The sequence below is a fragment of the Chanos chanos genome, chromosome 13 (genome assembly GCF_902362185.1).
Source record: "Chanos chanos chromosome 13, fChaCha1.1, whole genome shotgun sequence".
Lineage (NCBI taxonomy): Eukaryota > Metazoa > Chordata > Actinopteri > Gonorynchiformes > Chanidae > Chanos > Chanos chanos.
The window spans coordinates 18,305,232-18,326,404 of record NC_044507.1 but is presented as its reverse complement, the minus strand read 5'-3'; the positions used below and the strand labels follow the sequence as shown (position 1 = coordinate 18,326,404).

General features: G+C 41.7%; 1 protein-coding gene across 1 annotated transcript; it reads right to left on the bottom strand.

Moving 5' to 3' along the window:
• Positions 1 to 381: 381 nt before the first annotated feature.
• Positions 382 to 13,749, bottom strand: usp31 (ubiquitin specific peptidase 31). The gene is made up of 16 exons (XM_030789809.1): positions 13,219 to 13,749; positions 12,141 to 12,278; positions 10,889 to 10,983; positions 10,685 to 10,777; positions 7,715 to 7,850; positions 6,063 to 6,210; positions 5,633 to 5,807; positions 5,207 to 5,318; positions 4,919 to 5,013; positions 4,539 to 4,616; positions 4,004 to 4,133; positions 3,472 to 3,591; positions 3,148 to 3,373; positions 2,784 to 2,942; positions 2,210 to 2,362; positions 382 to 1,877 (listed from the first exon to the last, which is right to left on the bottom strand). Exons 1-16 carry the CDS (start codon positions 13,747 to 13,749, stop codon positions 382 to 384), a joined length of 3,885 nt encoding a protein of 1,294 aa, XP_030645669.1.
• Positions 13,750 to 21,173: the final 7,424 nt, after the last annotated feature.

Below are 21,173 nucleotides of genomic sequence, written 5' to 3'. Positions count from 1 at the left end.
ATTACTTTGAGATAGAGAGAGAGAGAGAGCGAGAAAGAGACAAAAAACATCAATATATACAAAGTGCTAAGTTAAAACATTCCTATTCAGATCTGTGAACAGTAGTAGATTCGTATACCATACCTTGCCAGAGGCAACGATTTGGTTTCCATGGCAGGATAGAAAAGGCGCTTCAGTTAATTTACATATTTTCTTTAAGAAAAGTAAAATACAGGTATATACTATATACTCTTTGTATATATATATTTATATTTATATTCATATATATATAGATATATATATATATATATATATATATATATATATATATATATATATATTCATCTTAGGCACATCAAAAATAGCTGCATTACAGAAAATAATGAAACTGCTATTAATATATCACTGAGGCGTCTGAGTTGGGCGTGCACAGGGTTGCATGCTGGAAGAGAGCTTTCTAGAAGATATCATCTTTTCAAGAGGCTTCTTCCCATTAGGGGGAGACTGAGGACTCATCTCAGAAGTGGAAGACTTGGACTTGCCTACAGGTAAAATAGAGCGTTTAATAGGAGTGGTTTTGGAGGGTTGCTCCCTGTCTTCACAGACAGTCTTGCTAGAATGCGGCTCTGGCGAGACCTGTCGAGAGGCATTTCCCGAGCGCTCACCCTCCTCTCCACCACTCAGTTTAGTCTGGCTGCTGGACCTGGCTGTCCTCTCAGCAGCCTTCTTGGCAAGGATGGTGGTCTTGCCCAGGTCGGCCGACCTGCGGGTCTCCTTTTGCCGAAGTGCGCTTTTAAAGAAGGAGAGCCCCTTGTCCTCAGACTTGCTGCTGCGGCGAAGGTCCTTGGAGGAGACGCTGGGAGAGCGGAGGCTGGTCACAGAGGAGCTGCTGCTAGAGCTCCTAACTGGCCTCCTCTCTGGTCGGCCCCCTTCGGTGGTCTTTGGCAGGGAGGTCCGTGGTGTGGCACTGGTTTTTGGCCTGTCTACCAAAGGGCTGGTCCGAGCCGAATCCTTGCTGGAACTCCTCTCCACCAGTTTCTTCTTGCCAGAGGCGGTGCTTTTCTCTGTCCCAGAGGAGCTCTTCTTGGCGGTGGGTGAGGGAGAGGCAGAGGACTGCGGAGTGGAAGTCAGACGCTGCTTACGCTGAGTCGGCGTTGATGAGGCCGACTCCTGGACTTGGGAAGACTCTTTCTTTTTTGTGGGCGTCCCGGAGGAACCCATCTTGGCGGGCTTGGCAGGATCGCTCTTTTCTTTTGAGTTGGTCACTTTGGCACCCTTCACTTGAGTGCTGGAAGACACTTGGGAAGATGGCGACTTCTGGGAAGAGGACGTACTCTGGCGTTTCTTTGAAGTTTTTTCAGAATCGCCCTTTGAGCTTTTCTTGGTCGTCGAACCCTCAGCTTTTTGGGATCCTCCCGAGCTGCTCTTATGCTTCTGCTCTTTGGAGGGCGTTCCGATCACATTCTGATCCAGAGCCGAAATCTGATTGTTGTTGTCGACCGGGTCGGTCTTCGAACTCTTCTTGTCGGACTGCACGGGAGCCCTGCAGTAAGCTTCGTCCAAAATCCTTTTACCGTTTCCTTCGTCGCTACCGCTACCTTCCATCATGGCCAGAGGGGCTTTACTACTCGGGTGGCGCTCATGTCTGCTGTGGCCGCCGAAGCAAGAGGTGAACACCTTGTCGTCGCACGTTTCACCAATCCTCTCTAGAGGCGGGGAGGAACGGGAATCTAAAGAGAATCGTGAGGGTGAATTTGATCTCATCTGTAGTTTGGCAGAGAGGGACCAGGAGGGCTTGATCCCATTCTCACTATAGGCTAGAGGGCTGGCAATGGAGGATCTGGAAGATAAGCTCTGCCGTTGAATGCTCCTCACAAAGGGCCGGGTTGAGAATCCTCCTTAACAAAAAGGACAGAGAGATTTAAACTAATGCACTGATATTAAACTGAATGGAAAGTGTTAAGAGCATGCACTCGGGTCTTAACTGAGCACAGTCGACAGATCCTGTATGTGCTTAAACGCTACAGAAGAAGAGAAGACAAGGTAAAGAGAAGCAAGAGTAAGAAGTTCACCAGAGACACAAAAACAGTGGGGTTATGGGTTAAAACAGATTGAGAGGAAATCAAGCCACATACAAAGATTGACAACGTCCTAAATTTTATATTTTTAACTGGTTTAAGAGAACGGATTAAGCAGTCGTGCCGATACAGAAGAATATGGAGTGTCTCACCATCGTCTTCACTGCGATCTCCGGGGAACTCCATGGATTCAGCCAGGGAGGCCAGAGATGTCCGACGGGAGGAGGCCCCCGAGGCCAGGCTGGGCGGTCTGCTGCCCGGGAGGCGGTTGACCCAGTGCTCACACAATGAGGAGCTGGTAGATCCTGATCCAAACACAGGGATACACAGAGTCAGGATTTTCTCAGAGGAGAAGAAAACGGCTCCAAAAAAAAAAAAAAAAAGTTTATAGCTGATATTTTACTTCCATGGCCAACTGGGCCAAGCAGACCAAAAGTCAGTTTGTTTCCGTGATATTGTTAACTCCAAAAAACATTTCTCAATTTGAGTCAAAAGCTCAGCAGAAAGTGACCTGCTCAAATTAAGTTTTATCTTTGTGCTGTGGAAAAAAAAAAAAAAAAAACAACCAAAAAAAAAAAAACCAAAAACCTATGAGTCAGCTACGAGAGAAATGTAGGGATTCATCCGTTATCTGAGTTACCACTTCAAAAAAAGCCTCCAGGTTGACACGATAGATGAATCAGCAGAATGTGTCAACCTAAAAACCAATAAAGTGATGGGACTCACCTGCAACGGAGCTGTTGGCAGACCATGAGGGAATTGTTGTCCTCCTTTGGTAGAACAGAATGTACGCTGTCTGGTGGCAGACATCCTCTTCAGCTATTGGCTGAACCTCACTGTCATCAAAGCAGTACCACCGTCCATCGATGGAGTTCTTACAGTAAGCTGTAGGAGTTGCCCAAGAATGAGAAGTCTTAAGCTATGACCTGCATCCTGTATCCTCATCAAGTGTTGAGGTAAAGACCACTGATTGTTCTTACAGCGAAATGAAGGCAGGATGCCTTGCAAATTAAAACGTGTACTTGGTGCAAGACAGTATATGACTGGATTTTAAAAAACAATACTAGGCACAGCAACCACATGGCGTTACCTGTATAATGACCCCCATGCATGTTGCCATGATGATTGCAAACAGCATACAGATCATAAAGGTAGTCGTCCGGGTTACGACCCAGCCCGTAAGGTCTTCTCCACGGCGACCAGTGTGAGGGCAGGCTCCAGCTGCTCTGGCTCCTCTTCACCATGTGGGGAGCCATGTCCATTCCAATGAGAGGAAACCTCACCATGTTCTGCATCTTAACCCTCCTGTCTCCCTCCTACAGAGCACAAGCTCAACACATTAACCCTTAAACCTCCACCTGTTTTTGACCATAGTTAAGATTAATGGGCAGAGTTTAGTTTTGCTTTACATTACCTGTCTGAACCTCTTGAGGTGCAGGATAAGAACATCAGGCAGGGTCCACAGGCTTAGCTTGATGCGGCCCTGCTGCAGCTGCTTGCAGTGGGGGCAGCGCCAGGCGTCGTCCGGAGCCAACTGGAACAAACATAGCACAGGCAACTTAAAGCAAGGACAAGAACGCACAGCAGCGGTGGTGGTTCTTCAGAGCTCACATTTCTGTATTTTCACTGCACCCATGTTTTTACAAGCTGAGCCAGACTTTCAAACCCCTCTTTAACTGAACACCACCAGCCCCGGCCAGCCGCAGCGTCTATTTAAATTACGTGTGGCATCCTTCCAGGGCAAAAGACGACTTTGCAATTTAAAATCAGCAATAACAGCAGAAAACTAGCAACCTCAAACTTTTTTACCCTGCCATTAAAGAACTGAAACCTTAGAGGGGCTAAAAACTAGACTGAAAAGCACTTTTTTTTTTCCTGAAAGGCCTGAACCCTCTTGTATGAAACTATTGTGAGTTTTGTACAGACAGTTTAGGCCAGACTATTACCTGCTCCTCTTTGGTGTAGAGCTGAAAGCACTGAGCGAGGGTGCAGGCCTGGGGCTGGTGATGTTGTTCTCTGTGCAGGTACACACTCTCAGCGTCAGGAATGTACTCCTCCTCAATGTGTCCAAACAGACTGAAGGACAAAGCAAAAAAACCAAAACAAAACAAACAAAAAAAAAACCACAGCACTCACTGTGAGTCATATTCACAGTCATGTTACAACAGCTAGGTCACATTAATGTCAATATTCTCAGAGTCTTTAATGTTACAACATGAAAACTTTGTGATTTTGATCTTGTGTGTTGAATATATAACCTTTTTATCATCATGTGCACTGGATTAAAAAAAAAAAATTTAAAAAAGCAACAAATTTCATAGTTTTGGCTCCGCTTCAAGTAGGAATAAATCGTAAAAATGTTTCTCAAGTCAAAATGATATTTATGGAAATAGTTTTGGATCGTGCACTTTTCCCAGCAGAAACACAGAGTGGATCAAAAGGGCAGAAGATGAATGAATCTTGTTATTCAGCTTTACTCACTAATCCTTAGTCTCTTTGTCCCATTCCACCACAATCTTGACATGAGGAGGACCCCCTTGCCCACAGGATTTATAAGCTCTGAACGGAGAAGATTAAGTTAAAGAACCAAAATAAGTTTCTTGCACAAGCCTGTCTAACCACTTGGAACCCATCCAATAGTAACAATGGAAAAATACCACACACATTAACCAAAAAAATAAAAAAGAAGAAGAAGGAAAAAAAACAGAGAGAAGAAAGGGTTCAAGTTTAAGACATCCTCTAAATGAAAAGGGAATTTAAGGTCATTGTCTGGGAAAATTTGTTAGGCGGTCCTATGCATAGTTTGAACTGGGAGAAAAACCTAGATGACAGTTAATGGTTTGAAAATGATGCTGACTGACCTTTCCACAGTGGGGTGGCACAGTGGCTGTTCTTCTTGAGGCAACAGGTACGTGATTCCAACAACACCAACTACTCGTAGACTGAAGGGACCCACCTAAAACACACAATTACTTCCATTAACTTACTGTTTAAAAAAAAAAAAAAAAAAAACAGTACTGTAATCCCTGAAAAATGAGAAACTAAACCCAAAAGGATCACACTATACAGACATAGTCGTTAAAAACTGTACCTTTTAGTTTCGAAATATTCACAGCATGGTTCGAAAAGCACCGATACGGTCGACTTACCTGAACGTAAACTCCGGGCCTCAGCAGGTGACGCATTTTCTCCAGGATTTCCTTCTGGAGAACATCCCATGTTACAGTGCGCTCCATGTACAATACGAAAGGAAGCCCAAACCTGGGAGAAGACCATCACACAGAGAAGCTTTACGAGTCCTATCCACAGATATCAACTCAAAGCTCTGTGATTGTCATCACACGGCAGGTCTGAAATTGCGGCAAATCGCCTTTGGACATAATGAAATGAAAACAAACTTAAAACAGGGAATACTTTGACGTGTCACTACAAATTCTGTGATATATAAACAAAGCGAAACGTGGGAAAGAGGAAGCAGCGAACGCACGCTAGACTGCACTTTTTGTTGCCGTTGCTAAAACCGCAAAACTGAACTAATGTAATTTTGTGAGTTTTGAGTGTTGGGTCATACGGACCTCCGTCCCTGATGTCCAGTGCAGGCTCTGTTGCAGATCAGCAGGATCATTTTCTCATTTCCCGTGTTTTTATTGGGCGACGCTGGGTTCATTGCTCCCTGCATAAAAGATGGAGTCCTGCTGCACTCAGATCCGTATTTCAAATTGTTCTGATTCAAATTTGCGAGGAGGCTCCCTGGAACCGAGAGGGAGAAAGGTTAGCAACACCGCTCAGTAATTCTGGGGCGAGGCAGCTAAACCTGATGCTCAGGAAAATCATATATTTTATCATTCACTAAACGTATATGTGTTTCAAACTATTCGATTCCTATGCTGTTACACGACAATTTATTTATCATAACATAAATACAGTCCTGCTTCTGAGCTGCTAAACAACTGTTAACAATCAGAAATGACATGTACATAGTAAAATCCAGAATAAAGGTATTACCTCTTTTAGATCGAATGTTCTCTAATCGAAATGTCTCGGGCGTTTCGAAAGCAAAGATCGAGTCGCTTTCTTGAATGATGTCAAGATCGTCGTCATCGTCACAGAAAGAGCGGTGGAAGCCGTCATAGTACATCTCAGTCAGGACAAACTGCCCAGAGAAAAGAGACAAATGGTTCTGACTGACTGACACAAGCCAACATTAATCTTGTCATCGTTAGTACGTTCCAAGCTTTAAACAAGGCCCCTGTGTGCTTTGTAACCGTAGTTCAGCTGGAGGTATTTCCATCTCACGCTGCCAGGGACATTGGATAGGAAAACGCAGGATGAAAAAGATTCACGCAGCATTTTACTGAAGCTATTAACTGACACTTCTAAAATGCTGCCCCGGTACATCTCTTTAAGTGTCAAGGCCAGAACATAAACACTGCATTAATGTCTACAGACCAACAGTGATGGACACCACGGCGACTGATGCCATGTAAAGATACAAACATGGGGATTTAGCCTCAACCGCTGTTTTTCATTTTGAGCCTTAAAAGTTAAAAAAATATCAGATATTTGCCAACTGCAGCCAAGAGTGTAGGGGACACCAGCTGGCTCTACCAGCTGTGTCCCCATGGACAGGTGGGTCATACAAGGTCAGTTTTCCTCTTTACTAAGCAGTGATCACCATCGTGATCAGTCTAGTACTGCAGAGAGATAAGCAAACAGAGCCGTCCACCAAGCAAGCTCTGCCAACTCTGCTCAACCCAGTGTGATTGAAGTGAATGGGTTCATACATGTCCGAGAGAGAGCTTTTCCACAAGGCCATGGGAAATCAGACATTCCAAATTAAAGAGACAAAGATGTGGTCACAATGTACAGACAGCATGGCCATAATTTTTAATCACAGTTCACAGCGGATCAGTGACAGGACAACTGGACATTTGTTGGTCTTTATCTTGGTGGGCTGTAACCAGAGAGAAGCTCTGTCTTCATCCTTAAAATGTCACTTTGCACCCATCACCAGTATTATAGTTATGCCGAGCGGTGAGTGTCACTAGTGGCACAGCTGTGAGTCTGCAGGCCGGGAAAATGCAGCCAGTAATAATGGTGTAAGGACATCATCTTTGGATAGATAATGGTTTGTTCATGGAGGAAAAATGAGATTTGAAGCGCATTATGAGGGCTCCTGAGGCGTATCCAAGAGTTGCTTGTCTCGTTTCTAATTATTACGAGGTTTGTGTGCGACGACACTGGCTTACACCCACTGAGAACATTTTCTGGACATATGTAATGTTATTCAGGGATTTATCATCCTGACATTTTAATTGCATGTGTCACTTTTATTCCAATTCAATACCTCAATCATTTTCACTCTAAAACTGTCTTTTTCTGCTGTTTTTCCCCCCCTCCATCGTTCTTTTTAACATTGTGGATTCAAGTTCCCTAGAATAACCTATTGACTATTCCTACCAAATGTAGAAGCAATTTACATGCTGAGTGAAAAATAATAGATTTTGAAACGCGGATCCAAAACACCTACGGCTGAGTAAGATAAAAATATTTATTGGAAATGAAATGAAACGCATTGAAGTTAATGCCGCGACATCTTTTGTAAGTGTGTTTAACATGTAATGGCAGCAGCCTTAATGAGGCTCTGGGTACAGTACCTGGTCTGGGGGTATCTTGGTCTCCCGTGACACAGCCTCTCTCAACCTCGACACAGTGCTGTTGAGCGGCACGGCAACGCCGATCCTCATGCAGTGAGAATACTTGCCCTGGTAAACCACCGTCACGTACAGGGGCCTGAAGAACAGAGCAATTCTGTTAAGTACCAGAGCGAACCGTCAACTGCGGCAGGGCTGTCAGAGCCGGTGTCGTCAAACGTACCGATAACGTGACAAAAACGGGGAGCTCTACTGACAAATGTCAGACAGAGTATCACTAACACTGGCTCAAAAAAGGGGGGGCTGAACGCACACCTGGGCAGGCACAGTGCTTATGAAATCTGTGGGTTTTATAATATGAAAATGCACTCGTGGAGAGGACTGATCCAAAGAGTGTGAAGATCAATGTCTGTTCTTGGTTGACAGGACTAATGCCATCCAACCAGTACAGCAGTGAATTCAGCTCCGTACGCAGGATAATAAGGCTCTTTCATCGGCACTGCGCCTCCCCTCAACACAGCCTGAGAGCACTCTTCCTTCTGCAGTTATGTCAGATGACCACTTTACAGCAACAAGCTTGTCCTTACAGAAAAATAAACAGACAATGCACTAGATTGCAGAAAGAGCTCTTAAGTCTAGGGGAGAAAAAAAAAACCTTCTATAGAGACACAGTCCATATAATTCAAACAGGAAGGTCCGCAGCTGCAAGCGAAGAAATAATCTCATTTTTAATACAGCTTTTTTTTTTTCCTATTTAATGTGTTATTCGCCCCCCCCCCCCCCCCCCCCCCCCCCAATCTATAAACTGTTCCTATAAAACATTATTTTATTAAAGCGACAAATAGAGGAGCTAAATAAATAAATAAATAAATAAATAAGGTAAAAGTAATTACTCGGGGAAAAAAAACAAACAAACAACGGAGATGCGCTTGCTAGGGAACTGTACAGATCAATAATCAAAATGAGTCTAGGAAACATGAACTGGCGGAGAAACCGACAAGACCCTTAAAGTGTTAGGAAACTATATTTCCCCTCTCTGTTTGGCCTTTCGTCATTCTGCCTGAACATACAAGCAAAGCAAATCTCACTTTTGCAGCCTCATTTTCCAGAGCACACGGTCCCTGACAGTTCAGTCCTACGCCGCTGGTGGCAAACTCAATAACTTATTTTTCTGTCCTATTAATAATTTTCTAATAGGGAATAATTCATTATGTGAAGGACGATTCTAAATACTTCCACAAAAAGAAGTGAGCAGACAGAAAAGAAGCAAGGCAGGAGGGTAATTCTGCCTTCATCAATAATCTCTCACGTGTGCTGGGGCGGGGGCCGAATGTGCCATAAATCACCCCAGGCTCATTTGGTCATTTTAATGACATGTTTAATTATTTATACGTCAGGATGAATTTTAACAGCTAAAAAAAGGCCCTTGGCCGGAGAGAGGAGTGTCTCTGTGATCAGACTCAACAGTGGGAGCTTAAAGTAGCGTCGGCGTGCTCTGAGGGGACGGAAGACATTACGGTGTCAAACGTGAAAAAAGGCCCATCACTCACTTTAACGGGTCTCAACTACAACAAATACTGATTCATAAGCACTGAAACAGGATAGGGCACAACTGCACAATGTGTCCCTAAGAGATAGCTTAACAACCTTTTAGTAAAATATTTAGGCTTATTTTGAACAGTTATGCACACTAAGATACTGATCATAATGTGGATGCTCTGTAATCCTGGGTGCGTTTGCGTGGGCCATGTGATGGGGTAAAGCCACAACCCCAAATTTAGAGAAGTAACACTTTTCAGAGGTGCAGTATACCGTATCACACCGGCCACTCAACTCCGTCAATTTAACTTTAGAGACCTTAAGAAAGCCGTGCTTTTTCATTAAGACCTGTTGACGCCCTCTGACCCTTTGATTTCTGTTTCTCTTAAAAACACAGGAAGGAGTAAATGCAGTTGGATGTATGTCAGAGGGGGGTCCCTCGTTTATGGCCCCGCCCACTTTACCTCTTTCACATACCTCATGGAATCTGAGGTGGAACACAAGCGTAATACAAAAACCCATGACTTTCAAGGTCAAAGGAAGTTCAATATTTTGCTGTTCATCTAAAGAAAACACGAACTTCAAAGAACCTGTATGGTCTATCTTGTGAAAGTGTCCGTTGTACAAACATTTGTAAATTAAAGCCTAAAAATGTATTTTATTTGAAACAGATTCAACAATTCTGTCAACAAATTGCATCAGAGACGTGTTAAAATGGGGACCACTTTCAGCGGTTGCTCTGGGTTCTTCGGTTACGAGTAAAAAGTCTATTTAACTTGGGCAATAGTGTAAAGAAAACGCAGTATGTGAAAAAAAAAGCCAGTAAGTTTCAAGGATTTTGACATGAAATGTTTGTTAAAAGCTCAGCCCTCCGTTGTCCCAAATAGGTTAATATTACCATCTGGAAACTCAGCTAGAACAGCCAGCCAAATGCATTCAGTGCCCATCCACAGAGATGTTGTAAGATATGAACACAGCGAAGAGATGAAAACCTCTACATCTAAGATATCTGCTTGCAATCCCTGCAAACACTACTAATAAGCCATAGATTTCAGAATGAATGACTAAAGCAGCTGTGTTTACAGAAGGATAATCTTCAAAAGAGTTATTTCAAATTAAATGGATTAGTCACTGGAGCAAAACTTCTGGGCTCTCCTTCTCACTCCACCCCCCTCCCCTCTCCCTCTCCCTCTCCCTCTCTCTCTCCCTCTCTCTCTCCCTCTCCCTCTCTCTCTCTCTAAAGGCCAAATGTTAGCAGTACCTGACATCACCAGCGTAAGAATATGGCCAAGATTAGAATCTAACCTTCACCGCAATACCTCACTGTGAACTCTGAAAAACTGCAAAGCTACAGGCAACTGTTACTACTTGTTAAAAATATCAATTAACCCCACCTTGTTTTACAGACTTTGACTAACAGTTTGCAGTACTTACCGTGTGTGAGGTAAAGGGATGGGAAGGGAGATGCAGAGAAAAGGATCAAAAGTGTTGCTCTGTTTCTGACAGTGTGGACAGGTGAGTGATGACCTAGAGCAGATACAGATGTCAGGGAAATATCTGAATACCACTGAAAGGAAAAAAAAAAGAATAAACACCATGAAAACCATCTAAACAAACCGACAAAGACAGAAAGCATACCTGTACTGTGCCTGAAAGAGCTCTTGGACAAAAGAACCAGCTGAGAGTGGAAGTGACGGTCCTTCCAATGCTCCATCATCTTCCTCTATTGGTGGCTATGAGACAGAGAGCCAAAAAAAAAAAATAACCTTTTCATCACAAATTAGCACAGCAGAATAAAAGCTTGATCAACACAAAACAAAAAAAATAACCCAAGGAGCTACTGCCTATATTTTCACTGCAGACCCTGTAACCAACCAACATTAGTGCATGTTATAGCACTGGTGCCAACAGAGAGCCCACTATTAGCCCAACTGATGCTAGATACATTCTGTTCCTCAGTAAGTGATTCATCAGCACAAACAGTACAAAGAGGGACCATTCCTCTCCACTTGTCTAATTAAATTATGTGAGATAACTTTTATTTACTGACTTTGAGAACATACAGCAGCCTGGCTGAGTGATTAAAAGATACCAAGTCCTTGATCTCAAACTGTGATTTGTGTTTGTCAGCAAAGCTTCTAAGGCAGCCTTGGCTAGGCAACCAGACGACTGGCAGTCCAGCTGTACTTTGGCACAGCCTCCAGGAAACCACAGCATCTGTCCACATTACTCAGCAAATCTGGGTGAGTGACCTCACAACCATCTCTCTCTCAGGTGACACCCCCCCAACAGAATGGAGTTAGCTGCCAGTAATACTATCCTCCGAACTGCCAGCAGACTGTGAATCATCACACCAGAGCGTGAGGTCCGCGGTAAAGTCAGAGTCCACTAACCTGCTAGTCCTGATTTCAGGCAGATCAAGAAATCATGGGTCACTTGTTTTATAAATGTCTCTCCAGAATATTTTCTCTGGACAAATTAGTCCTGTTTGCAATCTGCCTGTTTTCCTATTCCCTCAATTTAGAAAAACAAAATTCAATTTCAGCCTTCAAACTAAGCACAGGCAAGAGGCGATCAGGTTTAAACCGAATGGTGTGACATTTCGACGCGCTGTTCTCTGTAATCAAATCTTACGTCAGATATTGTATCAGAAAGACTTGTGTGTCCCTTTCATGAGAAAATAACACCCACTACGTATTACGTCAAATTCTCCACGAGTCAGGTTTTTGAGGGTGATCGGCTTGACTAATCTGCTAGCAAAGCTGAATGGCCAAGAACTGAGTCAGGGCAACGAACTCTGACTCTTCTCTAAACCGCAGTGAGTTGGATGACGCAATGGAAACAGTCTCTGGCAAATCTGCATGGCAGGTCTTCAGGAAGGAGAGCCTACCTTTATGGATGGCCTGTTGTTAGGGTGCACAAGGTTATTGAGGTCTTCATGCACGCGGTCTAATAGCCAGAGGAGGAACTCTTGGGCGTCATGTTGGGCATTGCCCCTGTACTGCATGGCATTCTTCGATACTGTATTCTGCAAAAACACACACATTCACGACAGTGAAGATTCTTTCATTCTGCATTACAGCGATTTTCACCACATCATAAGATCAAATCTATTTCTGAGGACATTCTCTCAAAAGAGAAGGACTTTCTGAAAGACACTATGAATAACTACATGAAATGGCCAAAGATGTGTCCATGCCTTTGCCTTTAAACTGCAGTTTCACTGTTCCTGTTTTATCTAGAATCACCAGAAGAAGCTAATCTTACAACATACTGCATGTTAGAAAAAACAACATATGAAATGATTTCCATAGGTTATTTCTGTCACTGTAAATATCCTCCGATTTTTGAGTCTTCAGTTTTACTATAGCACCAAATATTTACATTAATTCTTTACATAGAGCACAAGCCTAGTACAACAGGTCAGTGTATCCAACAATGGGCAACTCTCATCTCCATATGAGGTGCATAAATTGATATCATTTTCCCTGATTTAATAATGAATAATTTATTAACATGTGATGTCAATAGTTCAAGTAAGTGTTATGAAATCAATCCATCCATATAAGCACAAATAACTTAGTCCTAAAGCAGACGAATCAAAAATACCTTGAGGACCACTGAAAGATTTTTGTTGCATCTCAGCACCCAATTAAGTGATTAAGAGAGCTTACAGGGCTAAGGAGTCTTTCATCTAGTTTTCAAGGTCTTAGTAAGCAGTTCATTAAGAAGCTATTCTGAAAACCTGCCCACATCCTGAACTTTCAAGGACAGTAATTGTCTTGAGTTTAACCCGTGCAAATAGTGAGGATGGATGTCCCAATTAACAACTCATCATATACAAAATGGGTCATGTGCTATATGTTCATTAAAGTTCAGACATTACTATAACAGAGCTACTTTATTTTTGGGCTGATCTCAAATCTATACGTACACACCCAAGTGGTCCAATATTTCGGCAAACTTACTTTAAATTCCCGACTGTGTTGAGGCGTGTACTCAAAGGTCCATAACGCTCGCACCAAACCAGCCAGCTGCTCTGTCACCTCTCCCCTGTTCTGAGTGCCCTTCCTCTGCGAGAGTACCCCGTTTGTCTTGGGTTTGTCTTCTTCTGTTTCATCGTCACGATACTGTTCCAATGCTAGGTACTCTGCAAAGAGTTCAGTGTTGCTCAAACACTGCAGAATTGCATTCATAAAGCAAGTGTTGCCATGGTTTTTCAGACCGGCCACCCCGGGGATTTTGTCACCAGAGAGAAAGCCGCCGCAGTCACTGTCATCAGATGCAACATAACCTTTTGCTTCGTTCTTGAAAGACGCGAAACCTCCGTCGTCCTTTTCACCTTCTGTTGCATGTACTTCAGAACCAAAATGGGATAATGTTGTCAGAGTCTTTAAGACTCTACTCATAAAACTCCCGACCGACCGCACCGATCCTCGTCTAAAGAGCTTCTTGCTGAAGCCGGATTTCTTCTCCTTACTCGATGCTTTACTGGACATGTTTCAAATTCTTAAAGGGCATCCCCAAGTTCTGTCAATAACAATATGCGTTCGTACAAGGCGACGGGGTGCTGATGTAAACTAGCCAGTTACCTATAATTTGTCATACTTAGCAGTTAACTGTATTTAGTGTTAAGGTTATTGTTCAGAGCTCAGGTAAAACAGAGCCAGACAGCAGTGATTTTTTTCGGTTGCGGCGACTCAGCAGCCCGGCATGCTAGCTCACATCAAGCACCTCCTCGCTTACTTGGTCTTCCTTTGCTAGCTGGATTTATAACTGCTTTGGCTGCCTGAGGGCTGCTGCTGCTAGTAGCTAGCTAAGTTACTATCTCAACGAAACAAACGTGAAAATCGAAAGGCTGCATGTTATAACATCAGTCGTGTAGCTTTAACATAAAATTAATACTAACTACACCTTTTTCAACCAAATTCATATTAAAGCGTTTTTCAAACGAAAGCTGTTCCCTGGCTAGCTATCCTGGAACACTGCTAAGTAGCCAGCTAGTCCGTCATATCAACAATATTAGCTAATTGAGTCTCCGATGGCAGCCAGCCAAACAACCTATGACTAGCCCGTTAGCATACAACTATAGCTCCTTTAGCCAACTTGCTGGCTAGCCAGGCCTATTACTTGGCTAGTCTAGTGCCATGTCAGTAACGTGGAACGAAAGTAAACCAAACGCTTCCGCTAGTCCCATTCACAGAGCATAAACACAGCTTTGTACCATCAGCAGCAAGTAAAACTATTAAAATTTAAGCAATTTATGAGGCTAGCTAGCCACATGGTAGGTCACATACACTCAAAAGGGCACTCACAAGCCAGCTCGTGCACATCGCTAGCCAATTTTTAGTTCATTTATCAAAGAGTACATGCATTATTGAACGATGGACTGCAACTCCACCCTGCAAAGAACACTCCATTTAAACTGCAGAAATGATGAACAAGCTCAAACCCTGAAGATCATTGTCATCCTGACGCCACGTGAAAAAAGTCTATTTTATTTGCAACGGAGCATTCATCTACTTAGATATTCCAACGGCGACCCTGAAGCTGAAGCCTGGTCCTACAGTGCCAATTCAGTACGTTCGATGGAGACTCCTGTTATTTCCCACAACCGCATAAGTGGTCGTTCATCCAAATGTAAACGCGCCATATTCTGTCCGTTGATTCAGCAATTTTCCTCACACTCATGCGGTTTTCACATATACAATGTCCCGAAAATGCTTTTCTTTTAAATCCAAATGGCCAGTCCTCTCAGGACCATTTCTTCATCGAATGTTATTTAAAATCACTGACACTGCAGGGCGGCGGTGGTGGCTGACGTCAGAGTCAAGCAATGTTGTGCAGGTAATTTCTGGTTGCTACTGTATTACGAGAATGGGGGCTGGGGTCTTCCCTCTCGAACCCCGGCAGTAGTTTCGCACTCGCTGAAATTGCTGTTAATATTGTTCTAAACATCGCTTGGAAATTTAAGGGTGTCACTTTTTTCAGAAGTACACGCAAACGAATATCTTTTCATATCAGAGTAACATGTTCTATGAATTGTGCATGGGCTTCTTTTTACGCATAACATGTGTGGTGTGCCAATAAATAAATAAATAAATAAAGTAAATAAATAAATGAATAAATAAATAAATGAGCATGCTTAAGAGAGTGGTCATTGTGGTCATTGTTCATATCGATTGGTTCTTCGAGACATTGGACGGTCACGTTTAAAGGTACATTTTTGTTTGAGAGTTAAACATCGCTCTGTGACTTCACTGATTTTAACAAGAGCCCGATAACTCAAAAAGCTCAAATTTAATAGTGAAATGTTTACGTGGGATAATGTCTTTGGTGTCTGCTGATACTTTTGTTTGCAGTATAGAGATCTGTGACACATATGTGTGGTTTGGAATGCTCACTCCAGTGGAGCTCAGAAGACACGGGAAAAAAACAAGAGGCTGTGCCCCATGGTCCACAGAAAACCTGTCCAACCTGTTTTCCTCCCCTAGAATAAGATCGTTGTTCGCAAAGTTGGCTAATTTTAACATGTTTCGTATTTCATGCCAATTTTATGTCAATCAACACTGAAGGAACAATTTCCCAATAAATGTCCAAACTGCTTCTGTATGTTTGTTATGAACTCTTTTCCCATCTTTTTTTTTTTTAAATAAAATTGTTTTCATATTCAGTAAATGATACGGGGAGGAATGAGGAAGTCATTTAGATGACTGCATTTAGTTTAATTCAGAATCATTCCGTTTGTTTGTCCTCTTCATCGCTAGTCCTTCATTTCCTGCCCTTCAAGTACGCTGATAAAACTGTTTCACCTATTTTAGGTTGATTAAAAAAAAAAAAAACACTCAGATTCGCATGTCTGAAGTACCAAAAGGCCTGGACTCATGGGGTTACCGAAATAATTCCACTCATGGATGATGCCAACGGCCTTTTCTCATGCATACAACCACAAAAACATAAACATCAGTTTTGGCTTGGAGTCAGAGAGAAGAAAATCAATTGTACGCGTGTGCTCAGCAGCCAAGGTCACTTTCCTAAGGCGCTGTGAAATTTGAGACGTCAGTGTAGCAGTTCCCTCTCCGAACTCATCTCCTTCACTGAGCAGCACAGCCCCACACAACACCAGCATTTAATCTTTTCAGCCTCTCCCTTCAACCCTCCACCCTCCTTCTGTCTTACTAAAGCAAATTAAAATTTTTGGATTGCAAGGACTACAAAATCAGGAGGCTCAGTCAAGATACAAATTAGATAAGATTTCCCACTTTAGTCTCTCAGACAGCGGCACCACCTTAGAGCCTGTTTAATAGGGAGGCTTTTTTGTACCACTTTAGCTGGCATTCATTTGCAGAACACAGTGTACCTAACATTGTGCAAGTCTGTTCAGAGCAGAGAAAGAATTGAAGCATAAATATCTGAAGCAACGGTGCATAGCCATTAACTGTTAAATGAAGAAGTATGATTCTTGATTAGCTTTGATGCGAAATAACAAGTACCACGAGTATTACTGGCAATTAGAGCATTTGCACAACCCCAGTAAACACGATTTGGGACCTTCCAGAGTAAGAATGATTTTGAAACTCTGACAACAAATAATGAGTTAAGCATTTGTAAACAATCTCTGTCAACAACATTGTCTAAAAAATCGCCATTACATCATTTTCACCTGTTTGGGATAGACAAGATATTCCATGTGCTCCACTCCTCAACTGTCAGTCTTACCTGCAGTTTCTTCTGAAATGGTCAGAATCACTACACTTAAACAGACAGACAGTTAATTAAGTCCTGGACTTAATGAAGAACTTATGAACTCCGGAATGTTTTGGGACAGTGTCATGACTCCTGGACAATGTACATAATGAATAAAATATTTACTGTTAAATCTGGTCATTCTGATCCTGATCCTACAATATGATGAATTCATAGTTTCAGCTCAGAATGCAAAACTATGAATTTCAGGCATCTGGGAAGAAAACTCGATCAAAATGTTGTAAATCTTAGAGGATCTTATTAGCATTTGTTATTATGAAGAGATTATCTCACGTGTATTGTATCTTTCAAAACGTGTGTCCACCTTCTAATCTTCCAAACAAATATCATTACTATTTGTTGAAATCTTTTCCTTAACCAAAAACCAAACACAAAACATTAATTTTATTTCAACATGATCAAAATGCTAACAGCATAGACAACACTCAGTGTTTTTCTATCTTTCCTGCTCTGTGTAGCACTTAAAGCTTTTCACTAAAATCTTTATCCATAATTTTGTATGCCTGGCATCAAGTCTGGCCTGTGTACTGCAGGATCTCCCTTTGGAGAGCTTCCTGTCAGCAATGCTAACTCACTGTTTCTCTGCCAGACACAAGGCTCTATGAATTCTGAGTGAGACTGGTCGGGACCAATAGAAAATTGAGCCTGTGTGAGTTTGCCCAGAGAGATTGGATGGCTTGTTGCTGTGGTCTGTTTGCCAAAGCACAGTGACTCATCTGGGGTTCACAGTATTTCCACATCGCTGAACAATGCTAAGAGTTACCCACATTTTCATAATGAAAAATATTTATCAAGTATGTTTTACTTTGATTAAAAATGCATTCATTCAACAGACACAGTTTTTCAATTACATTATAGTTAGTGGAAAGAAAATAACACAGCGATGGAAACCTGAATCTACCTGGTATTTATTACACTGCTTTAAATAACGAGGAAAAAAAAAAACGTTTCATGACTTTAATCAGCAGTCCATGGTATTCTATACTCCTATCCATTTGACACTAATGGTCCATCCAATGTACAGAAATATGTGTTTATTCTCTTTTTTAATTTCAAAAGCATAGTTACAAATATTGGATTATACCGATAACATGTTTCTCTCTAGGCGTGTTTGTGAAACACCTCGACCTTGTAAACTATCAGTAATAAATGGCTTTCCCAAAATCTAACAACTGTCAAAATCAGGCAGTATTACATAGAAATCTGACTGAAATATAGACATTGATAAAGAACTTCTGAGTACATGTTTAGTATGTCCTAAAGCCCTCACTGGGGAGTGTGAACTGCTGATCAGATAACACTCCTCTCTGAGCATACTGAGCATTCTCTGAGCATCAAGAAAACACAATGCCCCCTGCTGGTGTAATTGTGTAATTCTGTCCAGTTCACTTGCTTCTTATGTCGTCACTGAATACAAAATACTTGTTTAACAAATGTGTGTGTGTGTGTGTGTGTGTGTGTGTCGGGGGGTGGGGGGGGGGGGGGGTGTTCCTCTGATTATGTACATATTTGATAGTTGAAGTCTGACATTTGGATGGATTTAGCATTTTTTGCTTACAGATCCAAGTTAGAGAATGTGTCTACTAAATGCTTTGGAAACACAGCATCTGAACCATGAAGTGTAAGAATATAGAACTTCTGTGTTTTAGTGTGAACATAAAATGAGGACATGATGCTTTTGGTTTAAGAAATGATCTCTAAGGCAAAAACTCATTAGTTCACATTTTCTTGTCTCCTATAACCTAATTTTAGATTAGCTTGGGGCTCTGTGATTAAAGCTACGGGCAGATGAGGCTTGGCTCAGTATGCGGAATGAAAAAGAAGATTTTGAATTCAGAACTGTTTATTTAGGTTGACCAGGTCGAGCATTACCGTCATATACATTTTCCCCAGTCGTAACTTGCAATTACATATATAATATACTATGTGTATACACAATTTTGAAGCATAAAAAAAATACAAATACAAAAAACATCTTATAGGATTGTAGTATAGGAACAGCAGTGACAGAAGTGGAGCAAAAGACATTTCGGTCTGCTTTCTCTCCATTCTCTTAAAATACATTTTGCAGATTGCACTCGAAAATAAAATTTAAAAAAAGAAAACAAACAAACAAAAAAAAAAACAAGGTCTGAGACAATCCAGGGGAAACCCAAGGCAGCCTCAGAGGGAAAACAAAACCCGTGCCCATAATAAGTTAGCACTATACAAAAAGAATGGGCATAAACTGAAATGTCTGTGTGGACTGAAGTAGTGTCCTGCTGAAGTGGAGGTGAATGAGTGAGTGAGTGACAGAGAGAGAGGGAGGGGGAGAGAGAGAGAGAGAGAGAGAGGTGTTATCAGGGTGCAATGTTATAGCTGATACCGCTCCCTCGTCATCTAACAGAATGAACAAAAAAACAATAATAATAATAATAATAATAATAGACACCACACAGAGATAACCAATACACTTCAGCATCTTCTCAATACGTCAGTGCTGCATGGACGTGAAGAATGAGCCCCGGAAATTGTAGGCATTAGTTGCGCACCACCCAGACACACACCGCATGACCTCAGGGGTCATAAGGGCGTGTCATTTCACCAAAAGACACTGACTCCATCAGCAAACAACTTAACGTTCCATTGATAAAAGATTCGACCTCCTCGGTGGTCTCTAAGACACAAGGTTGACAGTAACTAACTAAGTAATAGAGAGGATATGTAAACATACAGGTATTTTTAAACCAGCCAAAACTAGGACATGGTGTCACAAAGTCCAGGTAAGTAAACATATAGTATTACCGATTACAAAAACACTAGCCATGTAAACTTTGCCTTGATCAGGCAATAAAAAGAGATCTAATGGACCTCTGCAAGAATTATAGCTTGTATTCCACTATTAGAAGCCCTTTGTGTATATTTGTGTGTGTGAGAGTTTTGTGTCGGTGAGAGTTAAGAAAAATAGCATGCACTGATACCATCTGAATATTACACGTCTTACTCTATTTACATAGAATGCCAAACAGATATGCTTGTTCGCCTAGCAAACTGAATTGCTTTTCCCTGACAGCAATTCCAAAATTGAAAAATTCAGACATTGAATTGGTCATTAATCAAAGGCAACGTTGTCAAAAATATGTTTTATAAATTGACATGATGATATATCTGTTTGAATATTCAACTTCAAATGAGTTGAATTCTGGTCAAATGAAAAGTTGTACTGTTTGCTTGCTTTTTTGTTTCTTTTTCTTTTCATTTTTTTTTTTTTTAGAAATGCAATAGCAAGAAATGCAATAGCAAGAAATGTGAGCCAAGAGTTTCAACTTCAAAGCTGTCAGACTGCTACAGTACGGAGCCACAATGCATTACGATGTTGCATGTAGTACAGCCCGCATTTTATTCGACTGTAGCTTCTCCATTCAGTATGTGTGTCTCAACTAAAACAAGTGCTGAACTGTGCAGCACAGTGCCTCTCTATCTTTCACATAACACATGAAACACTTCCACGGCATTGCCACTCATTAACAGTCACTGTCATGTCAATATGCAAAGCACAACTAAAGGTATTGTCAATTTAAAAAAAAAAAATCCTTAAAGCAGTTTTAAACCCCATGTACATAAGGCTTGACACAATTCTGCAACTTCAACATGGGGTAGGAAACAAACAAACAAACAAAAACAATAAATATGAGGGGAGGTCTGCAGAACACTCATATTTCAATGTCAAAATAACTGCGCCATCACAAGCTTCAGGTAGGTTATTTTTTTTTCCTCAAAGACAGAAGATAAAATTGTTCCAGTTCACTAGCCAAATAAGCAAACCATTCAAATTCAAATTCAAATTCCAGGAATGGAAGACAAATTTCAGCACATCCACAACTTTCATCATATGCATCACCTTCACCAACCCTCTCAGGGCAGAAAACACCCTTCTGGAAAAAAATTAAAAAAAAAAAAAAAAACAAAGTCAGGCAACTCTGAGCACGTCCTTTCCTAACCCCAGGCGTGAAAACTAACCTACACCAGACGGGTTTAAGGAAAACCGATCAGCTCTTTACCTCTAAAGACAGAATAAAACCAGCAAACTGTTTAACACAAAGCCTACAACCCTTCACCAGCCAAAGTCGTATGTCAACCGACCTGGTAACGGATCAAAGCCCAACCTTTTTTTTTT

Coding starts and splice junctions, on each gene's coding strand:
- usp31 (XM_030789809.1), bottom strand. CDS start 13,749: ATGTCCAGTAAAGCATCGAGTAAGGAGAAGAAATCCGGCTTCAGCAAG. Junction 5,319..5,632: donor ACTGGACATCAGGGACGGAG/GTCCGTATGACC, acceptor GTCTTCTCCCAG/GTTTGGGCTTCCTTTCGTAT. Junction 3,592..4,003: donor TCTACACCAAAGAGGAGCAG/GTAATAGTCTGG, acceptor TGTTTGTTCCAG/TTGGCTCCGGACGACGCCTG.